The 26,639-nt window shown below is 48.6% G+C and overlaps 1 protein-coding gene across 1 annotated transcript in view; it reads left to right on the top strand.

Annotated features, from left to right (window-relative positions):
• The window catches only part of LOC111159506 (tripartite motif containing 66), a 51,732-nt gene that overhangs the window by 7,790 nt on the left and 17,303 nt on the right, over positions 1 to 26,639 (top strand). Inside the window, exons 3-11 of the mRNA XM_022522028.1 lie at positions 13,421 to 13,524; positions 15,276 to 15,423; positions 16,249 to 16,381; positions 16,687 to 16,803; positions 18,228 to 18,342; positions 18,913 to 19,059; positions 21,192 to 21,309; positions 22,694 to 23,595; positions 24,987 to 25,148. Coding sequence (XP_022377736.1) covers positions 13,421 to 13,524; positions 15,276 to 15,423; positions 16,249 to 16,381; positions 16,687 to 16,803; positions 18,228 to 18,342; positions 18,913 to 19,059; positions 21,192 to 21,309; positions 22,694 to 23,595; positions 24,987 to 25,148 — 1,946 coding nt within the window. The remainder of the gene's footprint in view (positions 1 to 13,420; positions 13,525 to 15,275; positions 15,424 to 16,248; positions 16,382 to 16,686; positions 16,804 to 18,227; positions 18,343 to 18,912; positions 19,060 to 21,191; positions 21,310 to 22,693; positions 23,596 to 24,986; positions 25,149 to 26,639) is intronic.

Here is a 26,639-nt window from a genome sequence, read left to right on the forward strand (position 1 = left end):
TCTTTTTTTTTTTAAGATTTTATTTATTTATTTGACAGAGAGAGATCACAAGTAGACGGAGAGGCAGGCAGAGAGAGAGAGAGAGGGGAAGCAGGCACCCTGCTGAGCAGAGAGCCCGATGCGGGACTCGATCCCAGGACCCTGAGATCATGACCTGAGCCGAAGGCAGCGGCTTAATCCACTGAGCCACCCAGGTGCCCCTCATTTAGGATTTCTAATATGAACTAATGATGCATGTTTCAAGTCTTTGTATGACTCTGAAGTCAGAAAACTAAATCATACTAATGACAATTATTTGAATTATACTGTTCATTCACCAAGTTATTCCGAGTGTAATGGAGAATAAAAACATTAGCTTTGGTGTCAATATGTGTGGGCATGAGTGTGAGGTCTAATCTGCCTGCCACTTACTAGTTGTGCAGCTTGGGCAAGTCATCTCGCCTAGAATGTGAGAATGGTGATAGTAGTATTTATCGTATAGGATTTTTAGGAAGATTAAATGATCACGTACATGTAGAACATTCTGTACTGCTCATAGGAGATAGTAAAAAGCTTAGAAACTTAACAAAATACTATTATTTAGAACTTTCGCAACTGAAGTAGAAAAAAAATTGGTCAGATGTGAATATGTTTGATTTGGAACAAGAGGGGCAATTTCTTAAATATGTGGCATCTTATATTCTTTAGTCTGTCCTGTCACCTGGGCAGACCATTGTTACTTACCATAATTGCATTTATGGGTGAAGAGTAGAATCAGCTTCTGTGACCTCTTGGGAGATTTTAGGACTCTATGCTGTGTGGGTGTTTGTTGGTTTATCTGCCTGTGTATGTCTGTCTTCTTTGTGGGTATTTGACTTCTATGTACTGGACTCTTTGGCATTAGGGTATAGAGATGAAAAGACAGGGCCCTTGCCTTCAAGGAACTTCTGTTCTGTTGAAGGGCAGAGAACTAGACATATAATAATATGGTGTGGTATGGATGTGAAGAGAAGATTGTAAAGTTCAGGCAAAGAGGGGCGCCTGGGTGGCTTAGTAGGTTAAGCGTCTGCCTTCGGCTCAGGTCATGATCTCAGGGTCCTGGGATCGAGCACCGTATTGGGCTCCCTGCTCAGTGGAGAGCCTGCTTCTCCCTCTCCCTCTGCCTGCCACTCCCCCTGCTTGTGCAAGCTCTCTCTCTGTGCCTACTAAATAAATAAAATCTTACAAAAAAAAAAAAAAAAGTTCAGGCAAAGAAGCAAACCTCCAGGAGGTTCTCCATGGACCAGACTGGTGTATATCAGTTGCTCACTGAATGTTTTTGGAAGAACTGAAAGAATGGTACCCAAATGAGCTGTCTCATGAAAATGAGAGGAGAGCTGTCATATCTCTAGTTAGTCTAGTGAGAGATCCAATACCTGAACTTGATTTCTGGTCCTTAATTTGAGATACCCTGCTTGGGATCTGGTTCTTTGGAAAGAGCATTTAGCACTGCTGCTTTATCCAGCAGAGCAGGGGCCCAGACTTGCTAAAACACTTATCCTACTTCTGCCAGTTTGGGGTTTTCAAAAGTAAAACATGGAAACAGCTAGAGAGGGGATGGGTAGAGGCTAAAGAATAAATAGGTCCATCAGTGCCTCCAGCCAGGTGGGCCAGCAGTGCATGGGGGTAAGTCCACTTCCATAAATCCAAGTCTGCTGGTTGCTGGGAGAGCTGAGCATTGCTGTGTGCATGGGCCCAGGGGCCGTCCAGCTGGTTTTCAACTTTGATCCCTCGGGGAGCCTCCCTGGGGCCTGCACATCTGCACTAGGGGAGGCATCTGATTTAACTGCACTGGGCCTTTCATCTCTACCTCCCCACAGCCCAACACAGAACCCGACACAGGATGAGGGCTTCAGTGAATATTTCTTGAACAAATGATTGAATCAGTGAATTCGCAGAGATCTCCTGTGGCTCTTACATGGAAGGCACACTGTCCCACTTGTGACACTGCCCTTTCTGTTTCTCAGGTTGCCGGGGCAAACATGTTTATCAAGCACCTGCTGGTTGGCAGACACTATGCTGGGTGCTTGTGCCTGTATCATCTTCTTAAAACCATGCAACAACCCTGTAATTAGGTATTATTCTCATTATATGAATGACCCTGTAATTAGGTGTTATATCCATTATATGAAAACCCTGGGTATTGTGAATATGTCAGGTCTCAGGTCTAAAACAACTTGTAAGTGCTACGTCAGGTCAAACCTCTCTTAGAAGCTTGTGATCAGCACTCTAAGCACTCAGCTTAGGGGAAGATTTCACGTGGAATCCCTGAACGGATGGGGAGATTCCATGGAGAATCTTTGAGGAAAGAACCAGCACTGCAGCCTGAGTCCTCAGGTGCACATCTTTAATGTGGCCATGGCCTTGTGGAGATTTTCCCCAGCAGCTCTGTCACACTAGGAAATGTGTCTGTGTTAGGTCTCTGCCTCTAAGGCAACCAGAGGGGCAAGGTCTTCAAAAGCTAGTGATGGGGACAAGAGCGAAGGCAGCAATGTGCTGAGCATACAGTGGCTTAGCTGTGCAGTGGGATGACTGGAGCTGCAGGCTCTGTACAGAATAGCTGAGAATGGGAGATGGGTGTACGAAGCCCACGAGAGCCAATATATGTGGGACTCTGCTTCTCAGCCTAACTGAACATGGTTCCAGTTCAGACTCTATGGAGAAGTCAGCCACCGAGTGGCAAAGTGATACTTAAAATAATGTAGCAAGCTCTGAAGGGAGTTGGCTGCCTGAAACTGACATTTACCATGCACTGCATTTGTCTTCAAAATTCTCAGGACTCCTATAACTCTAGTTGTTGTTTTAAGGGAGAAGGACAATTAATTGGCTATTTCCTTCCCCATGTAAGGAGAAGGAACATTGTATTTCCTTTTCAAATCTACTAAAAATAAATCCTAGCTGAGAGACCTTGATTCTGATATCACAGTTTTAGAATCTACTTGTTTAGTATCTTACATTTTGATGTGGGTGATGTGGGAGATGTGGGCAGAGCCCTGGTCTGGACGTCATGGCCCTTGGAGCTCAGTCTGGACTCTGGCACTAATTGACTGGGCAATCCCAGGTCTTCTCTGGCTTTCAGGGCTGGACTTGAAGAGCTCTGAGAACACCAAATAACCACCATGGCCTCATGCTTCCTGAAGCTAATCTGGGTGACAGCATGTCTCTTGTAAGCCACAGATGCTGAAAGGGAAATCTCTGTCCCTCAGTGGGCAAGCCTTGGGACTTTGGGAAGATCTGAAGAGAGGGAACTGATGCAAGATGCTACAACCTCAGAGTCAGAGAAAGAAATGATGATCTTAATGAGAGCTCAGCTGGAGGGGCTCTAATGGCCTCGGGTGAGGGTGGGAGGCAGGGGGATGAGAGCTCAGCTATAGGAGCCTGGAAGGCCAGGTGACTGCTCTTTGCTCAGTCCAGGTACTAATTGTGTCCAACCATTGTGGGATCTGTTGTGGGCAGTGACCCAAGTCTCCTAGGTGGAGGACAGGCAGCTGAGCTGGACTGAGCTGGGTGTGCAGCAGGTGCAGGAGCTGGAGCTCCCAAGCCCTATCAGCACAATGGCTTTTTAGTTCATGAACAGTTTCCTCACCCTAATTGGCTCTCTAGGGCCCCAGGAGTAGCACTGGCACCTCAGAACAGTACCTGTTACTGGGAGAGCAATTCCCCTGGTACTGGGAAGGTAGCAGGCTGTGTTCTGGGGGATGTGCTGGCTGCTACCAGCATTGCTCAGAAGGATATAGCTAGAGTAGGTTTGCTGAGGGTTCCCTCAGCTCAAGGTAGCTGTGATTGATGGACAAGGTCTTGGAGGGGCCCCTTGTCTACTGGAACTCTCTCATTCAAGGGGGACCAGTCATGGTTGACTGCTGTGAAAGCTAGAGAGCAGGAAAGACCCTTGGAGCTTATCTCTAATCCCTTACCGAATAAAGGGAGCATCAGGAGTCCAGAAAGCCTTAGAATCCTGCTGAATGCCATAGTTATTACAGAACCTGAAAAAATAAATTCAGCTCCTTTGCCTGCCGATCCAGGGCTTGCCTGGACCTGATGGCCAGTAGGCACTGCAGACCTAGAATAGGCTGCTGCTCTTGGATCTCCCACTATCAACTCTGTCCAGACCAGCTGGAAGTGGGGACAGGGGCTTTGCTGGAGTATGTCAGTGCTGTCCTTGGATTGACTCTTGAGATTTGAAGGGAAAGAAGTAGAGGTTCCAGTCTATCAGAGATGAGTGAGCCTAGATCCATCCAACCTGTACCTTTTGCATTCTGCTATGGGCTATTTCTTGTCCCTGAAAGCTTGTTTCACAGCTGAGTTGTCCTACGAACGTGAGCTCTGAATGCGGTGGACCATCATCTCCTGCCTCAGCCCGTCACCTAATCTCATGCCCGTGTTCTGACTCTGGCTTAGATGGGCCACATGGCCCTGCCGCACACTCTTTGGATCCCCTTGGCTGAGCTCACTTTACCTCTTGCCTCTGTGTGTTATGCTCCCAAATCCTCTAGCTTCAACCCTGATCACACTCTTCTGTTGTGAGCCTGCCGCTGTAGCTACCTGAGAGGCTCTTGATTGCTTATGATTCAGAGCAGACACTTAGCTTGGCAAGGCTCTTCCCAGTCTGATTCCAAACTAACTTTAGAGCCTCATCTCTGTCACTCTTCTCCATGAACCAGCTTTACCAATCTTTCCCCCAGAGGCCTCACATTTTGACATCCGCAGTCCCCTGTTTATGATGTTCCCTCCTCCTGGAATACCCTCTTCTTGTTCCTAGCATCCTACCCCAAACGGAAGGTTGTTCCTAGTGTCCTACCCCAAATGGAAGTGTGACCCAGTTATCAGAACTCAAGCACACAGGGATGGAGGTAGACTGGGAAACAAGCAGGATCCCCATTACCAGGGTTGAACCCCAAAGGGTGAGGCTAGAACATTGAAGTAGCCATTGCTTTAGGCCAGGGACCAGCAAACTTTGTAAAGGGCTAGGTAGTAAATATTTTTGGCTTTGTGGGTCCTACAGGCTCTGTTACCACTTCTCAGTGCTGCCGTTGCAGAGCAGATAATTTGGGAATTGATGGACCTGACTGTGTCCAGTAAAACTGTATTTACAAAAAGGGCAAGCTGTGGTTTTCTGACCCCTGGTTTAGGCTCTGCCTTGGGAAATTGGATGGATTTGAATCTGTGAGTGGAATCAAGTAGGAATATCTGTGTAGGAGCCAGGCAGGGCCAGACTCTGGATGGGAACTGAAGGTTCGGAATAGTGTTAAGATGAGGCATATGGAGGAATGACAGGAGGAAAAGGACAGAGTTAATTTTGGCTGCAATCTAGGATTGTTTGAAGGAGGGAAGTGGGAACTCCGGAAGGGAAATTTGGGGACGCATTGTGAAGGGTCATGACCAATTTAAGCTATTCTGTAGGCAGTGGAGAGACACTGGATATTTTTGGTCAATGGAATACAATCAAATCTGTATTTTTGGAAAGTTATTCTCGCTTAGTGAGAAGAATGATTGGAGGAGACAAGACTGGATGCAGAAAGCCCTGCTGGACGGTCACTGCAGTTGTCCTTGCCATTGCTTCTAGCTTACTGGTCTTTGAGCCAGTGCTGTGTCTGAATGCCCAAGAATCACTTGGGTAACTTGCCAAAAATATAGATTTTTGGTCCCGTACCCATAGCCAAGAGATTTGGATTTGGTAGATTCAGGATTTCTAACAGCCCCTCCAGATTTGTGAATTACGGGTCTGGCAAAGCAGGATGAAGCCTGACCTAAAGAGGCTATGGACGCCAGAGAAAGTAGGGCACACATAAGATGGGGTCTGGCAACAGCCCTCTCCCTCCCTCTTACCTCTGGTCCTGACAGCCCCTCCATTTAACTCCTTTTTCTTCACATACCACCACTCCCTCCCACATCCTATTTTGGTCATGCCATATTGGTTCTCTTTGAAACAACTCTTCTGTCCCTGTCTTTCCATTGCTACCCTTGTTTGGGATCCCACTACTGCTAAACTGGACAAAACTTCTCCCTGACCCCCCAGTCCCCAGTTCATCAAGAAAATCATAAAGCCCAGCTCTGTCCCTCTCCAGAGCCTTTGCTTTTTAGGATAAAGGTCAAGCTCCTTAGCTTAGCATTCAGGGCTCTTCGGGCACTTACTCTCTTGCCAGTCTTTTCAGGCATATTCCCTACCATTCCCACCCATGCTTTTGCAATCTTCCTGTGCTCTGTGCTTTTACAATTATCTTGGATTTGTAGCTTTGCCCCCTCCTTATGTCTTCCCTCCAACTCAACCTTGCTTTTCCTTCCCTTTTCTCTCCCTGCTTGTGTTCGACTATATCTCCCCCGGGGTGGGGGCGGGGAGGGTAGAGTTAGCTGCCAAGGGACACCTTCCAGGACCTTTGTGCATCAGAAACGTGTGTCTTCCCCATCCGAAGTCCTAATCCTCCACTTGTGACGGACAATTGGTCACTATGGCAACTGACTGTGACGTCACAGGATAAGGACTTCAGGTGAAGTGGCAGGAGCAGGTGAGTGTGTAGGAAATAGATTTTAATGTCTGTTGAAGGTCCCCCTGCCCCCCACACCCTCCTTCCGTGCCGGGGGCACGGAGGGCTATCTCGGGCTCCTGCTGATTTTTAAAATGATGCGGTGAGAGCGTGTGCCTGGCATCTGCGTGCTGCAGCAGTGTGGGGCTGACAGAGTGTGTCAACTTGAGCTCTGGGTGTGCAGGCACCGCTGCTGCGTGAGCCTGTTATTCCGTTCTGGATTGCTATTTTGATACCCAGATTGCATCATTCTTCCTACGTATAAACAGGGGGTCCCCAGGGCCCTGCAGCTACTCACTTCTCCACCAACACTGTTGTTGTGATGAGCTCTATTTAAATGAGCTGCCGGATCGGGGCAGATTCCAGCCATACATGAGCACTGTCATTTTGGGGAACATGGAGGGCTGAAGGATTTTTGGATCGAGTCCTAAAAGGCTGAGAGTGATGGCCTCCTGAGCCGTGCAGAGGGCGGCAGAGCTAGTTCCTGAAAGTTGAAAATCTCGTTTTCTTCCTTCTGAGCTTCTATTCCAAGGCACCCAGAGGATTAGGAAGGAGATGCAGCTAGGAAGAGAGTCGCCTCTTTGAGGTCTCCCTCTTGCTGCTCAGTTTGGGAAATTGCTGCAGAGCCTTCGAGATAAACAGGAGCAGGAGGAGTCAACCAACCTTTTCTTGCAGGAGCGTCTCAGGTGAGCTGGAGAAATGCAGCCCTGGCTGAGGATGTATCAGAGAAAGGAGAGGACCCAGGGTGCTCCCCTTACCCCACCCAGGACCCAGTTCCCCAAGGGTTAGGGCCTGCAGCCCAGCCGGGTTGGGTGTGCCTGGGCATTTGGTGAGCACCGTCCTTGGGGACCCGTGGTGGTCTCACCTGTCGCTCTTCTGACTTCTCTCCCAGGTGTCACTCTCATCACAGGGCAGCAGGGCCACGGGTAGACCTGCTGGCAGCCAGGGGCAGGAGCAGCAGTCCCCATAGGATCAAAGTCTGCCTTTCTAGTAGGGACTAGGCAATCTCGGGAGTGGGCGCAATGTGTTTCTAGAGGGGGTGCTGCTTTGAGTTATGGGCTAGAAGGCTGCAGGGGCTTGTGTGGTGGGGGGCTTAGCTGGTGCCTAGTACCTTGGGACTGTCCTTGGCTGGGAGGGCAGGAATGGGTAGTGAGGATGGCCAGTATGCCAGAGGATACCACCAGAAGGTTTGTTTTTCTTTCTTTTTTTTTTTTTCTCCCTGCCTAGTGACTGATAGAGGCATAAGGAGGTAGAATGTCTTACTTGTGGATACAGAGGTAGATTGTCAGGGACTGCTCAGTGGTTCGAGGTAGCATCTATATTTTATAAGGGCTCCGTGGCTTTCAGCTAAGTCCCTCCCTCTCTCTGGGCATCCACGTCACCATCTGTATGGTGAGGGAATTGGCTACATGCAAAAAGCTAGGTCTGTCCAGCTTTGGTTCTACAGGTGAGAGCTGGCAGGGGAGCGTCAGGCTGCTTCTGAGGATGCCACTGCTCTGTGGGAGTCAGAGCTTGGGCCCCAGCTGTAAAGTTCCTTGGAGCTGTGGACAGGAGCTGTAGGATGAAGGGCTTCTTAACCCTCAGTGGGCTGTGTAGCATCAGGCTCAGGCTTAGGTACCTGGGGTTCATGTGTCCCTACCTGGTGGGCTGAGCTGACCACCTCCTTGGGATGTCTCTCCCAGCCTAGCCTCCTGGTCCCCAGTTGCCTTGGTGCTGCTATTCATCTTTGAAGGGTGGTTTTGACCACCCTCCCTTGCTGCCCCACTAAGTCCTGAGCTCAGCACACTCTAGGCCCCAGCAGCAGTGGTTGTCGTGCCAGAGTTCAGGCAGCTTCCCATGCCCTTAGCTCGTGGGTCCTTCAGTGAAGCTGAGAGTTAGGGGAGGCAGGATGTGCCCACCAATCCCCAGAGAACCTAGGTGTCAGGACACCCTGCTGTCTGTCGGGGATCTGCCCTCTTCCCTTCCCTGCCAGAAAGGAGATACATCCCAGCTGCATTCAGTATGTTTCCTAACTTTGTGGAGCCTCTTTAAAACTGGGTGGTCCTGCCCTTCTCAGCTGCGTGGTATGGAGAAAGAGCTATCGGGCTCAGGTTCGGGATCAGGAGATGCTCTCTCTAAGGTGCTTGTTCTCAAACATGGTTGTATATTGTTATATAATATACAATTTTAACAACTGCTCATGCCTGGATTCCACCTTCTAAAACTTTGATTTAGTTGATATGGACTGGACCTCAGGATGTTTAAAGTGCCCCATAGGATTCAAATATGTAACAAAGTTTGAGAATCACTGGTTCTATAATATGAAACTGTATCCAGATTTATTACCAGGCAGAAAAATTCTTCTTCACCTGCCTTTTCTCAAAGGTCATATTTCTTAAAACTTGAAGCACAGATGGGCTGGCTCCCAGTTCCTTCCTTCTGGATTCCCATGATCCAAAGCTGGGTTCAGGTCATCATTAGAGTCTGATCATTATTATGGAATATTTTACTTATAATAAAATTATTGAATTAATTAAAACTACCTTATTTACACTTGGAGTAGAGAGCTATAGCATAATGGAAAGGGCTGGGTTTTAGAATCAGGGAGACTTGGATTCCAGTCATTGCTCTGCCCCTGTTTTATATGATCTTTGCCAGGTGGCAACTTCTTGGAGCCTCAGTCTCCCCAGCTATGAAATGGGGATAAGGCCTGTCTCTCAGATGTGGTTTGATGATTAAATGAGGTAACGTTCCTAAAGGTCTGGTGCCGGGAATGGTGGTAAGAGAACCATCTGCCCCACACTTCCCAGGGACCAGGGTGCTCACTCTTATGACAGGAGGACTGAACACCTTGGGCTTTCAGAGCTTCTCTCTCAGGGCCCTAGATCCCCAGGAGAACTCTGGTGCCTGTAACTTCTTCATTCAGGAGGCAGAAACCCCACTTGCTCTAGGAATGGTTGTGTGTGACCTTTGGGTCCTGGCTCTGCATTGCTCAGATTTGATATTCCTGTGTATGAAATAAAAGCTCAAGGCTATTACTTGAAAAATCCAAATAGAAAAAAGGAAGTGCATCTAAATATTTTATGTGATATGTGATTTAAATATGTATTAATAACGAAGTATTAAGTATCAAATGTTAAACATTATAAGCAGATGTTTGGTTATTTTATATGTACATCTGCAGCCCTACGGGTTCATGTATTCCAGCTGTCTCAAGTGAAACTTCAGGCGCGCTTGGGTGGCTTAGTTGGTTGGGCATCCAACTCCTGATGTCAGCTCAGGTCTTAATCTCAGTATCGTGAGTTCAAGCCCTGTGTTGGGCCCCAGACTGGGCATGGAGCCTACTAAAAAATAAAAAAAACAAAAAAAAATAAAGTAAAACTTTGTTTTGGTATTGACATTGAAGAGTGGGGAACCCTCTGGAAACAAAAGCTCAAAGTTAGCACAGCTTAATGGGGGTTAGGGACATTCTAAAGGAAGATAAAAATTTCTGGACAAAGATGGGACCTGGGGCACCTGGGTGGCTCAGTCGGTTAAGCGCCCGACTCTTGATTTTGGCTCAGGTTGTGATCTCTGGGTTTTGAGATTGAGCCCTATGCCAGGCTCCATGCTGAGCACAGAGTCTGCTTGAGATTCTCTCTCCTTCCTCTGCCCCTCCTGCTTTTGCTGGCACTCTCTCATTCTTTTTTTCTCTCTCTAAAATAAATCTTAAAAAAAAAAAAAAAAGATGCTGTGACCCAAAGAGAGTCCTCTGTGTCTGCTCTGGGCCCCACAGCCTCTCTGGGACCTGCTCGTACCACTGGTACAGCTCTCCAGCTCTGCTGTCTGGCATAGCTGCCCCTCTTCAATGGGATGTAGGCCTCTCCTAAGCCATAAGCCTGTCCCCTGATTTGCTGACAAAGGGGATAATCAGGTCACTGCTTGGCTCAATGTCCCACCCAGTCTTGCCCAAGGGAATATTTCTGAAGCTTGGGTGCAGGAGGCAGAGGAATAGGGTTGGATAATCCACAATTCCCTGCTATTCCTATTCCCTTCATTTTAAGGATGTAGAAATAAGATCCAGGGGGAAAGGGGTCACTTATGAGGTTACACAGATAGTGCCCGCTCTGGGCCTGGAACCCACATCTCCCAGTTCACAGCCTTTCCCAAACACTGCACTTCTGCTCTGGGTCAGACCTGATTCCTTTATCATCCTGGCTGGGTTTTTTCTCATCACCCTAAAAGCTTCCAGACGACTTCTTACTACTTTCAGTGGCTGTGAGTGCAAGGAATACGCATGGGATACCCAAACCCAAAAGAAATATAATTGTCCAATCTGCTAAAAATTATGCAATATCCTTTAGTGGCAATTGTGGATTATTTTTGTATGCAGACATATGAACAGATAGTTAAAATGCAATGTGATATTTGTCATACTAGAAGGATGTTCAGGGTGCTGTGGGAACCCAGAAAAGGGAATAATTAACTCATCCTGAGGGAAATCAACCTTGCTTCTCCAAGGTAGAACATTCAAACAGGTTTGAAAGGATGAATAGGAGTTTATCTGAAAAGGAGGGGAGAAGGAGCAGAGTTAGGCAGAGGTTGATATTAAGAAGAGAGCAGAGATATTTGCCCTGGTGAGGACACAGGGTGCGGGGCAGGTGAAACTGAAGATGAGACTAGAGAGGGGTAAAGCCAGCTTGGAGGGGCTATGAGTACCAGGATGTGGACTTTGGCATTTAAGCCCAGAGGCAGTAGAGGATGTGCTATGAGGCCTTGCCTGATCTCTTCAATTAGTTCTCTTTTTTCATGAGGTAAATAAGACTAATGTTTGGACATCTGCTTCCAGAGGCTTAGAAGCCTTGTGGAAATCATTTTCAAAAAATAGAGCAGCATTTCTGACCTGGGGGTAGATGAGGAGGATCTCCTCAGGTGAACCAGGTGGAAGGGAGGGACAGTCACCGGATTCTGCTGGGTGATGACACCTGTGAAGAGCATTCTTTTTCACCTTTGGCCACTGTTCTTGACAGGCAGGAGAATATCTGGGAAATGGCAGCTCCATGGCTCTGTGAAGGCTGGGGAGGGTTTCTTTGTTGGGGGGGTGTTGGGGGTAGAAGGGGAGAAAGAGTATTGAATTACTACTTTGTGTGATGTTGTAGATTTTTATTTTTCCAGGATGGATCAGTTAGCTGTTGCTGCATGAGGAGACACTCAAAATTTAGTAGTTAACAAAAGCTGAATTTATTGATGATTCTATAGGTCAGCCATTAGGACTGGGACTCTCCGGGTGGTTCTTCAGGGCTTGGCTAGGCTGTGCTGGGCTTGGTTAATCCCAGCTGTGCCCACTGTGGTCACTCCTGTGTCTGTGTTCAGCTGGTGAGGTAGTTGGGGCTAACTGGTTTTTGATGAGTTCCAGTGAACCCCTGAGACAACCAAGGTGTCGGTCTGCCTGGTCTCTCATCTTCCAGCAGCTCCAGCCTGGGCTTGTCCATGTGGGTGGTCATAGAGTTCTGAGAGCAGAGCGGAATCATACAAAGCCACTTGAGGACTAGGCTTGGAGCTTGTTCAGTGTCACGTCTGCTGTGGCCGGAGCAGGTCACGAAGGCAGCCTGGCTTCCAAGGGTTGAAGATAGACTCCCCCTTTTAATGGTTAGGATTGCACGTGCATGGATGCGGGGGTGGAAGAGCTTGTGGCCATGTTTTCGCTCGACCTCTCAGACTCTCTGACTTCGATCACCTGGGAGAGTTGAAATTGAGGTCCTGGCCTTGCTGTGAATGGGATATGAGAAAACTTTTGAATTCAAAGTCAACATTTGCCAAGGATCAGGTGCTTTCTAAAGTATTACAGAAAATAAACCTCATGGCAACTCTTCTTTTTCTCTTCCTATTTTACATCTGAAGAAACCAGAGCACATAGGAGCTGAGTGGGATTAAGTGACTAGCCCAACCAAGGTCACTGGGTGGTAAACCTGGTATTTAGACTTCAGTTGGTCTGACTGCAACTGCCATTGTCTCATTTCGATGGTATGAGGCTGAGCAGATTGTGGTGGTCCTGCTGCCTTTGCTGCCATAGCCACCGCTTTCTGGGTGGCCCTATGCCTGGGCACAGGCAGCTGGCCCTACTCAGGAGCCTCATTTCTTTGCATGCAGTGGGTTTCCTGCTCTTGAGGTGGGCCTAAAGAGTACTCTAGTCTCCAGGGTGGCAGTCTCATGATGCTTATGTAGTCCAGGTACCCCTTGTTCTGGGGAAAGTTTGGAGACTGTTACATTTCTCTAGGAAAAGGAGATAGGACCAAATGTTCATGTTCACGGGTGAGACATGGGCAGTGCATGCAGCATGGCTGGATGGAGAAGGCCCAGCGAAAGCTCTCTGTGCCTCACGGGCAGACTGACTGGTATCGGCAGTAGCAAGAGAAATATACCTCCTGGATGAGTAGGCAGGGAGGCCTTGCTTTCTCTGGGGAGAGCTTGCTTGAAGCTCTAGCTGTGAGATCTTTAAAGTCGTTCTTCTGTGTGGGAACCTTAGTGGCTGGATCTATGCCCTGGGCTAAACTGGCCCCCTGGACCTTGGCCAGTAACAGGAGCTGGGCTCTCAGAGCTAGGGAATGAGGAGTGGGAGCAGCAGGAAGGTACCCAGTTATCAGAACCAGAACACGGTTGGGCCTATGATAGAATGGCTTGTAAGGGGGGCAGGACCAGGCCAAGACAAGGATGCAAGGAGGTCTGTAGGACTGGCCCTTACTGAGATGGCCATGTCCAGAGTACCTAGATGTTAAGTGCAGGCCATGACATCAAATGTAGTTCATTTTGACATAAGTGGCACTGGCACATACCTTGGTGTTGTATATTTAAAAACCTTGTGTCTAGGCCTTATGTATAATCTGCCATGTTGCCCTGACTCTGCTTTTTTGCTCCCCTCCCAGAGCTCATCTCCTGTCCTGGGTGTAAGCAAGTATACCTTACCAGGGATGTAACTGAACATTTTTTCCTGCAGTGCATTTCTACTGGGCAATCCAAGATGGCCAGGGTAAGTTTGGACGAGTAAAGAAACAGCTGATCCTTTTCAGAAATCTTTGGGGCCCCTGTTCATAAATTCACCAGTTCACCCATCACTTCATCTGACTTGTTACTCCTCCATCAATTTGCCTAATCATCCATCCATCCATCCATCCACCCATCCACCCAGCCGTCTCCCCTCCTCTCTCCTCCCCTTCCTTCCCCTCCCCTCTCCCTTCCTTCCTTCCATCCTTCTTTCCTTCCTTCCTTCCTTCCTTCCTTCCTTCCTTCCTTCCTTCCTTCTTTTTATCCAAAGAGTATCAAAATACTTGAATTGGGGAAAGTAAAATGGGTGTATTTTTCTCTCTTATAGCTCTTACTGGAAAACACCAGTACTAAGCTTTTATTCCGCCCCCCTCCCCGAGTTGAAACTTATATACCAGCTTGAACTAAATGGGTTCATCAATCTTGCCCATATTTAGCAGCTAATACCTTTTTCCTGAGTTTCTGATATTTCACATCACTTACTAACTAGCACCTCCTGTTCGTCCCTCCCTCTGGGGTACCCTTGCCACTGCATTTGATCCATTTGCCCAATCTACTTACTTGATCCTGTATCTAATTTTTATTAAATGTCTGGTATGTGTTGGGCCTTATGCTGGGAGCTAGGGACACAGATACCCATGTTCTTTGCTTTTAAGAAAGTCATAGTTTAATTAGTAAAACTTGTATTTCTCTTCTTTTTTCCCCCCACTGTGGGTTTGTCAGATGCCAGTAAGAGGACACTGTGAGAATCCACACCATTTTGATGGCCTGTGTTATTCAGGCCCAGACAGGCCAATTTTTTCCAAATCTCCTTTTTCCTCATGTTTTTTTTTTGTTTTTTTTGTTTTTTTAAAGATTTTATTTATTTATTTGACAGAGAGAGATCACAAGTAGACAGAGAGGCAGGCAGAGAGAGAGGGAAGCAGGCTCCCTGCTGAGCAGAGAGCCCGATGCGGGACTCGATCCCAGGACCCTGAGATCATGACCTGAGCCGAAGGCAGCGGCCCAACCCACTGAGCCACCCAGGCGCCCTCCTCATGTTTTTACAATTAGCCCTGCAAGATATTTGCTGACCGAATGAATGAACGTCTGGACTAGGAGAGGACCAGGTTCTCTTGGGCCCAGCAAGCCCCAGTTGTGGAGGCATGACTCTGAGAGTTGGTCTGTACTTGTTCTTTCTTGGTCATATGTGATCATCTCTCTCTGTACTTCCACAGCTCTGGCTGCTCCCTTTTTGCAGGCACACGGGATTTTCTGTTTTGCCTGTGCGCTCCCATTTCAATCCCTCATCTGCCTGGCAGACTTTTACTTGTCATTCCCTATCCGATCAGAAGTCACTCCTCATGAAATAGTTCCTGGCACATCTTAGGCTGAGCCCTGGGAAACCCCACTTTGCTTCCTTAGAACTTGGTGTGGACTTTTATCACAGCATCGCCCACTGACCCTGTCAGTCCACCACCCCATGCAGGCTGTGCATGCCTGGGGAGATTCCCTTTGCCTTACTTACTCGAGTGTCCTCATCTGCAGCATGGGACTTGGGGGAATAGCCCCCGAGGCCACTCTTGTTTTAGTCACAGAGGATGCTTTGCTTCACAAGCCACCTTGTGGCCCTCCCCAGAGACTCTCCAGAATTGACTGCCCTCCAGGGAACAGCCCTCCAGGCTCCCAGCCCCTCCCAGAGAGCCCCCCATCCCCGGAGAAGGATGGGTCAGTAACTGCAGACCTCTGTGCTTGCAGAACTGCTCCGAATGCAAGGAGAAGAGGGCGGCGCACATCCTGTGCACCTACTGCAACCGCTGGCTGTGCAGCTCGTGCACCGAGGAGCACCGGCACGGCCCTGTGCCCGGGGGCCCGCTCTTTCCCCGGGCCCACAAGGGACCACCAGGTAGCTCTCCCTGCATCCTCACCGGCTCACGCACCCCAAAGCAGCGGCTCTTTCTTACCTTATTTCCCTGCTGGGGGTGAGGGTAGGGGTGGCCTCCATGCTTTTCCCAGAGGACACGACAAGTTCATGCCAGGCTCTCCCTTGTTGGGGAGACAGGGCAGGGAGGGGTGAGTATGAGCCAGAGGTGCAGAGAACAGTCATGAATTATCATGGGAGCCAGCTGAGTTCCCTACTTTCACCTTCATTTAGAGCAGTCATGCCTCACTTCTGTTCAGTGATTTGTCTAATTAAACAGCCAGGATCAGGGCTTATCCATTCGTCCATTCAGTGCCGCTTGTTTTAAATGACAGTCTCCTTAACCACCTTTGCCCAAGGTCCTTGAACGGTGGGAGCGGTTTTACCTTTGTGACACCCACAGGAACCAGAGTTAATGATCCGTGTGATCTGGCCTGGAGCCCCTCCTTCCACCCCTCCCCCCAGCATCCTGGCGAGTGAAGAGGTTTAGGTTGAATTTTAGAGGATTCATTACTCTGCAGGAGATCTGTTGCTGCAGCAGCAAGAATCTTCCCCAGCTTTGGGCAGGCAGTGAGGGGTCTGGGGCTGGGCTGTGTGTGATTTCTTCACAGCTGGGCAAGTCCCGCCAGGCTTAGCTTGCATTCTTTCTTGTGCTCCGAAAACCTCACTGGCCCAGAGAGAGGCCTCTCTTCCTTCTCCTCAAGTTCTTGGTCTCCCCTGTGTTCATTGAGGGCTGAGGGCTGCTCAGTGGAGCTTACCTGAGAGTCTTCCTGAGCAAGAGAAGCCCACTTTCTCTATCTTCTCTGGCAGGAGTGAGTGGCGGTTCTGGGGACTTCGCCTTGTACTGTCCTCTCCACACACAGGAAGTGCTCAAGCTATTCTGTGAGACCTGCGATGTGCTCACGTGCCATAGCTGCCTCATGGTGGAACACAAAGAACACAGGTGCGGCTGGCCGGCTGCCCTCAGGTGGCTCGGGAGGGCTCTGGACTCCACTTTGCTAGTGCTGGGCTCCCAGTGTGTCAAAATGTTCTCCCTGCCTGTGCTAGTCTGGGGCCCTGAGACTGGAGTTTTTGTCTCTGCTCCCACTGTGGGCCTTCTCTGGGAAAGGCCTGAAGGGCCAAGACTCAGCACTTTCCCTAGATATAATCCTAGCTTCTGTGGGCCAGGCTGAGACAATACACAGTGGGGGTTCTTGCTTGGCTGGCATGCTCAGCCCTCCTCAGCTTTTTCTTTGCCTCCTTCTTTAGGTGTAGACATCTTGAAGAAGTTTTGCAAAACCAGAGGATGCTTCTAGAAAGTGTGACTACACAGGTGGCTCATAAGAAATCCAGTCTACAGACATCTGCAAAACAAATTGAGGACAGGTAACACATACTAACCCCTTGCCAATGCTGGAAATGCTATGTTTCCTGACATCCTGGATCCCGATACCAGGTTATCAGATGTTGTACTTAGGAAGAATGCAAGGGGTTAAACAGATGTGGGCATATGTCCCAGTAGACATATGTCCTGGAACTTAGAGGTCTTGGGGCCACTGAAAGGGCTTTGGGTCATCACTTAGTAGATGGAACCAAGCTAGATCAGAGTGAGCAGTGTGTGTTTGGGCCTAAGCACATGCCTTCTGAATGTGGCCATTGACATAGCCAGGGGTAGGTGCTCAAGAAGGAGGTCATAGAGCAGATTCTTGGTTTATCATGAAGTTGTAGTAAATCAGTGGCAATTTGCCCCTTATCCACCCTATCCCAGTGTCTTTTGTATAAATCTACAAGTGATATGGGGCTATTGATATTTAATGTGGGAAGAGGAATTAGTAGGAGCTCATCATGTGACAGGCACTGGGTTGGGCATCTACATGCATGATTTTGTATAATTCTTATAATTTTTTGAGTTGGATTATCTCCATCGTTTTGATGAGAAAACTGAGGTTCAGAAAGGAACACAGCTAGTCAGTAACTCAACTGGATTTGAAAGCAGATCTGTGTGATCAAAGCCCATGTTCTTTAAAAAAAAAAAAAAAAATGGGGCGCCTGGGTGGCTCAGTGGGTTAAGCCACTGCCTTCGGCTCAGGTCATGATCTCAGGGTCCTGGGATCGAGCCCCACATCGGGCTCTCTGCTCAGCAGGTTGCCTGCTTCCCTCTCTCTCTCTCTCTGCCTGCCTCTCTTCCTGCTTATGATCTCTCTGTCAAATAAATAAATAAAATCTTTAAAAAAAAAAAAAACTTTACTGATATAATTTATATACTGTAACATTGCCCTTTTAAATTTTACAATGCAGAGGTTTTCAGTATATTCACAAAGTTGTATAAATCAGTATTACTGTTTACTTTTAGAATACTTTATCACTCCCAAAAGACACCTGATACACATTAGTAGTCATTCCCCATTCCCCCCAATGTCCCCAGCCCTTTGCAACCCCTAGTCTATTTTCTGTCTCTGCCCATGCTCTTTTTACTGCATGGCATTGTTCAGTGACATAACTCACTCTCTCTGTGCTGCCTCCAGTGCTGTGTAATCGGTGAGCTACTGGGTTGACCTGAGTGTGGACCTGAGATTTACCAGAGAAAAGCTGGTCGAGCTTTGGGCCCTTGGCCCACTTAGATCCAGTGTGCTGCGTAGTACCAAGGTTAGGGTGGTGAAGGAAGGTTATCCTTTCTTTATATTTGGTGTCTGCTGGGCTCTGATCTTCACAGGCAGCCTCTAAGATATTGGCTGTTATGTTTGCGGTCTCTAGTCCCTCATAGGCCTGGAGGGAGGAGCTCACCATGCTTTGTCATGTTCTGTTTATAGGATTTTTGAGGTGAAGCATCAGCACAGAAAGGTGGAAAACCAGATCAAAATGGCCAAGATGGTTCTGATGAATGAGCTGAACAAACAGGCCAATGGGCTCATAGAGGAGTTGGAGGTATACGAGGACAGATGGGTCACATGGATGGGTCGATGTTCTCCCTAGGTCAAAAACCAGGCACATATCAAACTAATACCAGGGCTCAGAGCTGCCTGAGCTGGAATTCAAACGTGCAATTTGCATAGCTCTCTACTGTTCCCTGTATCTTAAAATGTCCAGTCTCATTTGGGGAACATGGCTCATTAAGTGCTAGAAAGTCAGTTCAAACTCCCATCGGTGCTATAGCTATAAAGCAACTGCCTTCCTGGGCTATGCAGGCTTACAGCCTCAGAAAAGACAGCCATGAAACAAGTCATGCCCGAGAGATACAGACAGTGGTTCATGTCCTCCTTCATTTATCACACATTCCCTACTGGCACTATAAAATTCACCCACCTCCCTCCCTCCTCTCCCATGTCCTTCTGCTGCCCACGGCAGCACTCTGTCCCACTGTCATCCCCTTGGGGACACAGTCTCATCTGACTCCATCAGGGTTCCCACTGAGACATGAACCACCAAACTCCCCAAACAGGTAGACCGAAGTCCAAGAATAGGATGAGGGACTCTGTCTTCTCTGTCCATACCCAGGGCATTACTAATGAGAGGAAGCGGAAGCTGGAACAACAGTTACAGAACATCATGGTCCTCAACCGTCAGTTTGAGCATGTGCAGAATTTCATCAACTGGGCTGTCTGCAGCAAAACCAGTGTCCCTTTCCTGTTCAGCAAAGAGCTGGTAAGAGCTCCAACTCAGTAATCACTGCTTTGGGGTTAGTAAGTGAAAAGTATCTTTTACCAAACTCCACAGTGCCAAGGACAGGTGCTGAAACAGTCCTGCTTACCTCCAGGCAAGTCAGGTGGGAAATTTTGTAGTTCTGTGTTAGGTCTTGGATTTAGGCATGAGCCTGGACACTAGCAGTGTTCTTTCTGGACATCCCAGGGACAGTTATTTGTGTTCAAATGGGGGCTTGTGTTTGAAGGAGGCATTGAGGATGATGTTGAGGTGTTGGGTTTGTGAGGGTGGTGAAGACCAGGAGGAGTGAGAATTTTGAAATATGTTGGTGGGGTATATATTGGGTTATGTTGGATCTAAAGTGCCTGCAGGGCATCTCAAAGGAGATGTCCCAAATCTTTTTCAATCGATGGGTCTGGAAGTCAGAGGGAAAGTCAGGGTTGGGGATAGAGATTTGGCAGTCACTGGGGTATTGGTGGTGCACTTTGGAAGAGTGTGTGAAGGAAGAGGAAGGTAAGACATCTGGAACCGAGGGGAATACTAGCATTCTCAGCATAGATGGAGGGAGAAGAAGAGTGAAGGACGGTGAGAAGCAACAGTCAGAAATGGATTGTGGGAAAAGTAGGAGGGGGTGGTGCACAGAAATTAACAGAATTTCAGATTACAAGTGGTCAATGTTATTGTTGCTACCTAGGTAAAAGAGGATGAATAGTGAAGAGAAGCCTTGAGATCTGGGAATCAGGAGGTCCCAAGTCATCTTTTAAAAGAAATTTCAGCAAAACAGGAGGGTGAAAAGCTAGTATGGGGGGACTGAGGGAAGGAGAGGAGGAAGTAGAAACAGAAGTAAAAAGAAGGGAAATAAGGTAGCTTGAGAAGGGACAGAGTTGGGAGATTGATTTTAAGTATGGAAGACATTTGCGCGAGTGTATTTGGGAGAAGAAGTTAATGATAGGGAGAAGAGATGTGTGGTGGGGTAAGCATACTGAGAAGGCAAAGGGAACCAGTTGACCCTAAACATAAAAGGGGAGGAGGGGAGGACAGGAAGGTCTCCAAATAATGTTTGGAGGTAGGCAGGGTACCAGTTTGGGGGCAGTTCGTCTTTTGTGTCTCTTGTGCTTTCTGAAGTAGGAGGTGATAAGAGGGTTAGGCACTGGGTAAGTGGAACTGAGGCGAGAAGTGAGGAATTTAGGCACTGAGGACAGTGGAAGAGGAAGCCAACAAGAAAAGTAGTGATAAGAGAAAGGACAGCAGGGTGCCCCGGAGGTTGGTGGTCTCTGAAGTGACCCCAGATAACATGGCTTTAAGGATGGCTGTATTGACCTAAAGTTAATGGACGGTGATGCGGAGGGAATTAGGCCCTAGTGATATTGTGACTGCAAACGATGGGAAGCTGAGCTGGCCCTAGGGACTAATGGAGTGGGGCTTGGGAAATTCAGGGAGGCTAGAGAGTGTGCTCAGAAAGAGCGGGAACTAGTTAGAACAGGGGTCAGGCATTGCAGATGAAGGTCTCTAGATGAAGGAAACGTCTGGGTACAGTGCCTAAACTGAAAAGAGACGTGAAGGTGATTGACACTAAAAAGATGGAGGAAGAAAAGGCCAAGACGGTGACCAGGACATCAGTTAACTAGATGATAGCAGGGTGGGTTGGGACATTTTCCAAAGTCCTAGATGCATGGAAGAGTTCATGATAGGAGACGGATGCAAGGGATGAAGGAAGAGGAGGGCAGTTGATGAGGATGGGAGTTTTACATGTGGACAAAAGAATAGCTGTGGGGAGCTCAAAGAGTGTCTGCCCCTATAGGCTTTTGCATTGAGGTTATAGAAGAATGAATAGAACTCTTCAGAGGGCTGCCAGGCAGGTGATCCTGAGGGAGAATTACTAACAGTTTAAGGCCTGAAAGAGAGAAGACTATAGGGAATCCAGAAACCTGGATAACCTGGATAAGAGGAAGGGGGGAGGGCACAGGGCAGGGGAAGGGATGTGAAAATACCAGTGCAAGGAAATGAGCTTATAGGGGACCTGAGGCTAAAGACCCATGGCTCCAAGCCCTTCAACCTGTCCAAAGAGTGAGGGAGAAGGAGTTGTCATTCAGGTGCAAGACACCCACAGAAATGACCTTTGGCGCTGTTGTCAGATTGTGTTTCAGATGCAACGATTGCTAGAGACAAACTGTAACACAGATCCGGGCTCCCCTTGGAGTATCAGATTCACCTGGGAGCCTAACTTCTGGACCAAGCAGCTGGCTTCCCTTGGTGAGCCGGAGCCCATCCTGTGGGCTTTTACATAATTGCTAAAAATGAGGAGAGCACATCTGCTTAGCTTACTGGGTAGGTCAGTGTAGGCCCAAGAGAAAGGACTCACTGAGGCTGCCAGTGGTCCTGGAGTCACTCAGCACACCCTTGTGTGGGTGTGGGGAGGAGGGTTGGGAGAGGGGACAACTTCAATAGCAGTGCCAACACAGACTTTTGTAACAGGACCATTTGAAATCTGAGCTTTCCATTCTGCATGAATGCCCTATTACCTTGGTTTCATTGCTGGAGAGGAGACAAGCCAGTGGCCCTGCTCTCCAGAATGCTGTGTGGCAGTGCAGGTGAATGTGTGTCTCTGTGGTCCTGCAGGGGGTATTAGTGTGTGTGTAGGCACAAAATGGGTATCAGCATCAGAGAGAGGGGGAGAGAAGGGGAAGGAGGGACAATGTCACCCCCACTACCCCCTTGGAGTTGAGATGTAAGCAGATAATTCCTGAGCTTCCCTCCTGCAGTGATTTCCTGGCATTCAGTCTTAGGCAGAGTACAACTGAGGTGATGGCCTGATGTAGGTTTGTTATGCTAATGGCCACCTGCTGTCTTTGTTCTTGAACTTGACAGAGTGAAGAATAAAATTTAGGTTTATTTTTTTTTGCTTCCCTCTCCCCTTTGATTTAATTCAACAGACCTTTAAGTGGGCCCCTGCTGTGGGTCAGCACCCCATGCTGGGCACTAAAGGACCAAAGGTGACTAGAACACACCTCTGGCCCTCAAGTTGCTGAGTCTTCCCCTAAGTAAGCATCATTGAAACAATGAGCGGAAGAAGCCATGAGACTGAGCTGGAGATAGATGCTGTCTGCTCACGCGCCAGGGCTTAGAGACCTCTGGACGATGCTGGCACTTGCTGCTGACATGATGTTGGGGTTCCCTGACTCCTTCCATCCTTCTTACCCAAAACACAACCCCCCAGGCTTATATTTGGAGACTTGGTCATTTGTCCCACAGTCAGTTCCCCTTTGCAATTTTCCAGCCTGCTCCCTCCCCACCCCCAATGCTGATTTTTTTTCTTTTGTCTGAGTCTGTGTTCAAAAGGAGTGAGTGCTGTTTGAAGGAACCCATAGTTTTTCTAGTGGGATAAAAACAGAGTGAGACTGAGTATCTGGAAAAAGCTGAGCTAATTTCTCAAACGCCCCTGGCCGCCGCAGGTCTGCATTGGTTCTATTGCTGGCAACATTCTAGTCTGATTCTTGGAGATCAGGGTTGAATTTGCTCATCTCTGTGCCTGGTATAGGTTTATCAAATGATGCCCTTTGGTCCCAGGAGCTGGAAGTGGCAAGCAGGGAATAACCGCAGGTTACTTTTGGAAACACTCTCTGTTCTGAATTTCCAGGCTGTATAACTACTGAAGGTGGACAGCTGTCCCGGGCAGATACTCCTGCTTATGGAGGCTTGCAGGGACCGTCATCCTTTTATCAAAGCCACCTGTCCCCAGTGGCTCAGCAAGAGACTCTGAGCCACCCCTCACACAAGTTCCAGTCTCCAGCCCTGTGTTCCTCCTCTGTGTGCTGCTCCCACTGCTCCCCAGCCTCACCTTCCCTCAAAGGCCAGGTCCCCCCACCCAGCATACACACAGCCCACAGCTTTAGGCAGCCCTCTGAGATGGCCCCCCAACACCTGGGGTCTCTGCAGTGCTCTACCCTGCCTCCCAGGGAGAAGGAGCTGGCTTGCCATCCTCAGCCCCCAAAGCTGATGCAGCCCTGGCTGGAAACCCAGCCCCCTGTGGAGCAGGAGAACACATCCCAGCGGCTGGCGCCACAGCTGACTTCCCAGCCGGTATGCATCGTGCCCCCGCAGGATGTTCAGCAAGGAGCCCATGCTCAGCCTACCTTGCAGACCCCCTCTATCCAAGTCCAGTTCGGCCACCACCAGAAGCTGAAGCTCAGCCACTTTCAGCAGCAGCCGCCTCAGCAGCTGCCCCCTCTGCCCCCTCCACCGCCTCCATCCCAGCAGCCGTCGCCTCCCATACCTCCGTCCCAGCATCTGGCCTCTAGTCAGCATGGGAGCCCTCCTGGGCCTGCCTGTTCCCAGAATGTGGATATAATGCACCACAAATTTGAGCTGGAAGAGATGCAGAAGGACCTGGAGCTTCTCCTTCAGGCTCAACAGCCCAGCCTACAACTGAACCAGACCAAATCTCCTCAGCATCTTCAGCAAACCATTGTGGGGCAAATCAACTACATTGTGAGGCAGCCAGCGCCTGTCCAGTCCCAGAGCCAAGAGGATGCTGTGCAGGTGAGCCTCAGGGTGGCTGGGGAGGGGTTGGCAGGGGAAACCCACATTCTCCCTGTTCTGGGATTACTCGGTAAACACAGCCTCCACAGTCACTGGGTTGAAAGGGAACACAGTTTCTTCATCTGTGGGCATCCTTGAACTCGGCACTCACATTTCAAGTCCTTCCTGGACTCCACTGCCCATCTCAGGAAAGCTCCCAGAAACACAGTAGTCCTGACAGAGATCTGGGCTCAGTATTCTCCAGCGTACTCTCCAGTACTCTCCAGACACTAGGGACCTTGTCCATCAATCGAACCTTCCGAGCTGTGCCACACTCCTGCCACTACCAGGACAGAAGGGAGGTTATCTCTTGTCTTTGTGACCTCTCACTTCCCTTGCTGGGAACTTATGAATCTCAGATGGAAGGGGAGACCTTAAGGAGTGGAGAGCAGGTATGCAGTAATGCTAGTGGGCAGCATCTTTATAACACCACACAGCTATAGACTTCAAATTTGTTTCAAACCTTCTAGCTAGGTATGTTTTATATATACTCTATCATTTATTCTATCAACAGTGTTAGGTAGGCATTGCCAATCATTTTTTATAGGCACAGAATTGGGGGTTGGAGAGGGCAAGCACTTTGCCTAGATATCCTAAACACTGAGCGACAGAGCCAAGACTTGGATCCTGGTCTGCTGACTGTAATTCCACAGGAGAGGCCTTGTTCTCTCCCCTGGGGTGTTGGGTGGGGGTGATGATTGCTGCTCCTCTCTTCTCTCAGCTAAGATCCAATTCAGGAGGTATAGATTGTACCTCTGGGATCTTTGCAGGTTTCCACATCTTCATCCGTAACTCGTGCTTTTCTTTTCTTCCAGACTTTCCTATTCTCGCCTTTTCTCCCTGTCCTTTCTCACTTCCCCCTGTGGTGTCTCCTTTAAATGTGTAATCACATTTATATCTTCAAAGCAGCTCTAGGGACTTTTACTTTATTATAAAATATAAGGCCTCACATTTATGCTTTAGCACCGACAATGTCAGATCATCTTCAAATGTCTCCCCCTGAGGCTCAGTTCCTTTGAGGAGATAGGAAATCATCCTGAGGATGGCAGAGAAAGGTCTAGGGTTCATTGAGGACCACAGGCAAAATTTAAGTCAGATGTGTTAGGATCACTATGGTGAATACAACAAGAGTTTGACCAGAATTCTCATTTTGGCTTCTATCCTAAGACTGTCATATTAGGATTAGTCTCATGAAAAGTTTAGATAAGAGGATCTTTCTTTCTGAAAAATTTCCAGCAGTTCACAATGCGTAGTTGGTGACAATGGGCAATAATACAGGGTGGGTGTCAGCCTTTGCCGGCGCTGCTGTTCTTTGCAGGAAAACCCACCCAAGTTCTTATTTTCTCCTTCAGGCTTCAGATGAGCCTTCAGCGTCTGGAGGTCCAAAGCCGGCTCTCCCTCTTGACAAGAATACTGCTGCTAACTTGCCCCAGGCGCCTGGGGAGGAAACCCCTCCCAGTGTCCCTCCACTGGACGGCACCATCCAGCACTCCTCTCCAAATGTGGTGAGAAAGGTACTAATGGAGCCTGCTTTCCCTGACCACATGGGACCCACTGCCAGCCAAGACCCCAAAGACCTGGATGAGGATGACTGGGTGGGGGGAGGAGTGTCCCTGTTCCATCCCTGGATATTACACAGCCCTGACTCATGCCTTCTGTCCTAATGAGTCAGCAACATAGGTCCTCCTTCATGCCCATTTCCACTCCCACACACACACTTGAAATGGGACCAATTGGGCTTCGTTTAGAGTATAAGGGGGAAGGAAAAGGGAAAGAAAGCCAATTTGTGACACACTTACACTGGGCCTGGAATGGGGCATGGGCCTTCATGGTTCTGTGAAGTGGCCGTCCCCATTTTCTAGCTGAGGTAACTGAGATTCAGGGCCCTATAGCTAGTAGATGAAAGGGCTGAGGTCTATTTAAAATGAGGTTTGTCAGAATCCAAAGACTGAACTGTTTTTTCTCTGCAACAAAAATGGGGAAAATATTTTACGTGGCTTCATGACCCAAAGTTGATGGGCTTTAGAATTTGAATCAGTGGAGTTTGTTGGGGTGGGGGGTGGGGGAGTGGTCTGCAGCGATGTCCTGACAAGGTGACTGAGCCGCTAGGGTCACTGAGAGCTCTTAAAGATAAGCAACTGGAGCCCTTCCTGTCTGCTGACTTCCCTGCTTGCTACAGGGCATCATTTACTCTGGCAACTACCCAGAGCCCCACAGTTCGTCATCTGTTCTCCCCATATCCCTGCCCTTCACCCTCACCCCTGCCATACTCCTAGCTAGAACTTCACTCGGCCCTTCCCGTCTCCCCTGTCCCTGTTCCACTACCCTTTTGCCTTCTCTGGTCTGGTTCCCTCGGCCCCACTGCACCTCCTGTCAGCCATGTACTTGAAGCCCTGTCAGGTGTTGGGTACCCCCAGACTGTGCACTCAGCCCTGCACAAGGCTCTGGCTCTGCAGCCCCAGTTTTGCAGCTGTTCTGCCCCTCACCATGTTTCCCCCAGCACCATCGCCACGTATATCTTAATCTATCCCAGTGATATGTGAGAAGAGACTGCAGAAAAGTAAGAGATGCAAAGATGAAATGGTAACTTGGAAATCCCTGGTGGCTCTTGAAGTCTGGCTAGGCCTCTAGTATTACTGGGTTTTGGTCTGTGCTGGGCCTGTCCTGCCCTGTTAAAATAGTTTGGCCTAGAGGCCATAGAGATGCTATAAATGGACTCTTTGCGGCTCTCAGGGGTTTAACTTTTTATACATGGGCCACTTACCTATCCATCTGTCCAGTTATTTATTCACTTAATGTTAAAAAAATATAGATCTGTCTCCTAGTGTGTGCCAGATGTTTTGCTAGGTGTCAGGCACATATCGGTGAATAAGAGTCTCACATTGGAGCTTACAGTCTAGCGGGAGAGACAGACGGTTAAATGAGCAGCAACAATAAATGTGATAAAGTGCTGGGGTAGTCACTGGGGTAGAGAGAAGGAGCATGTAACATTGGAAAAACTGTTC

Source organism: Enhydra lutris, unplaced genomic scaffold, assembly GCF_002288905.1.
Source record: "Enhydra lutris kenyoni isolate GAN:26980312 unplaced genomic scaffold, ASM228890v2 scaffoldscaffold68, whole genome shotgun sequence".
In the NCBI taxonomy this organism is placed as follows: Eukaryota; Metazoa; Chordata; class Mammalia; order Carnivora; family Mustelidae; genus Enhydra; species Enhydra lutris.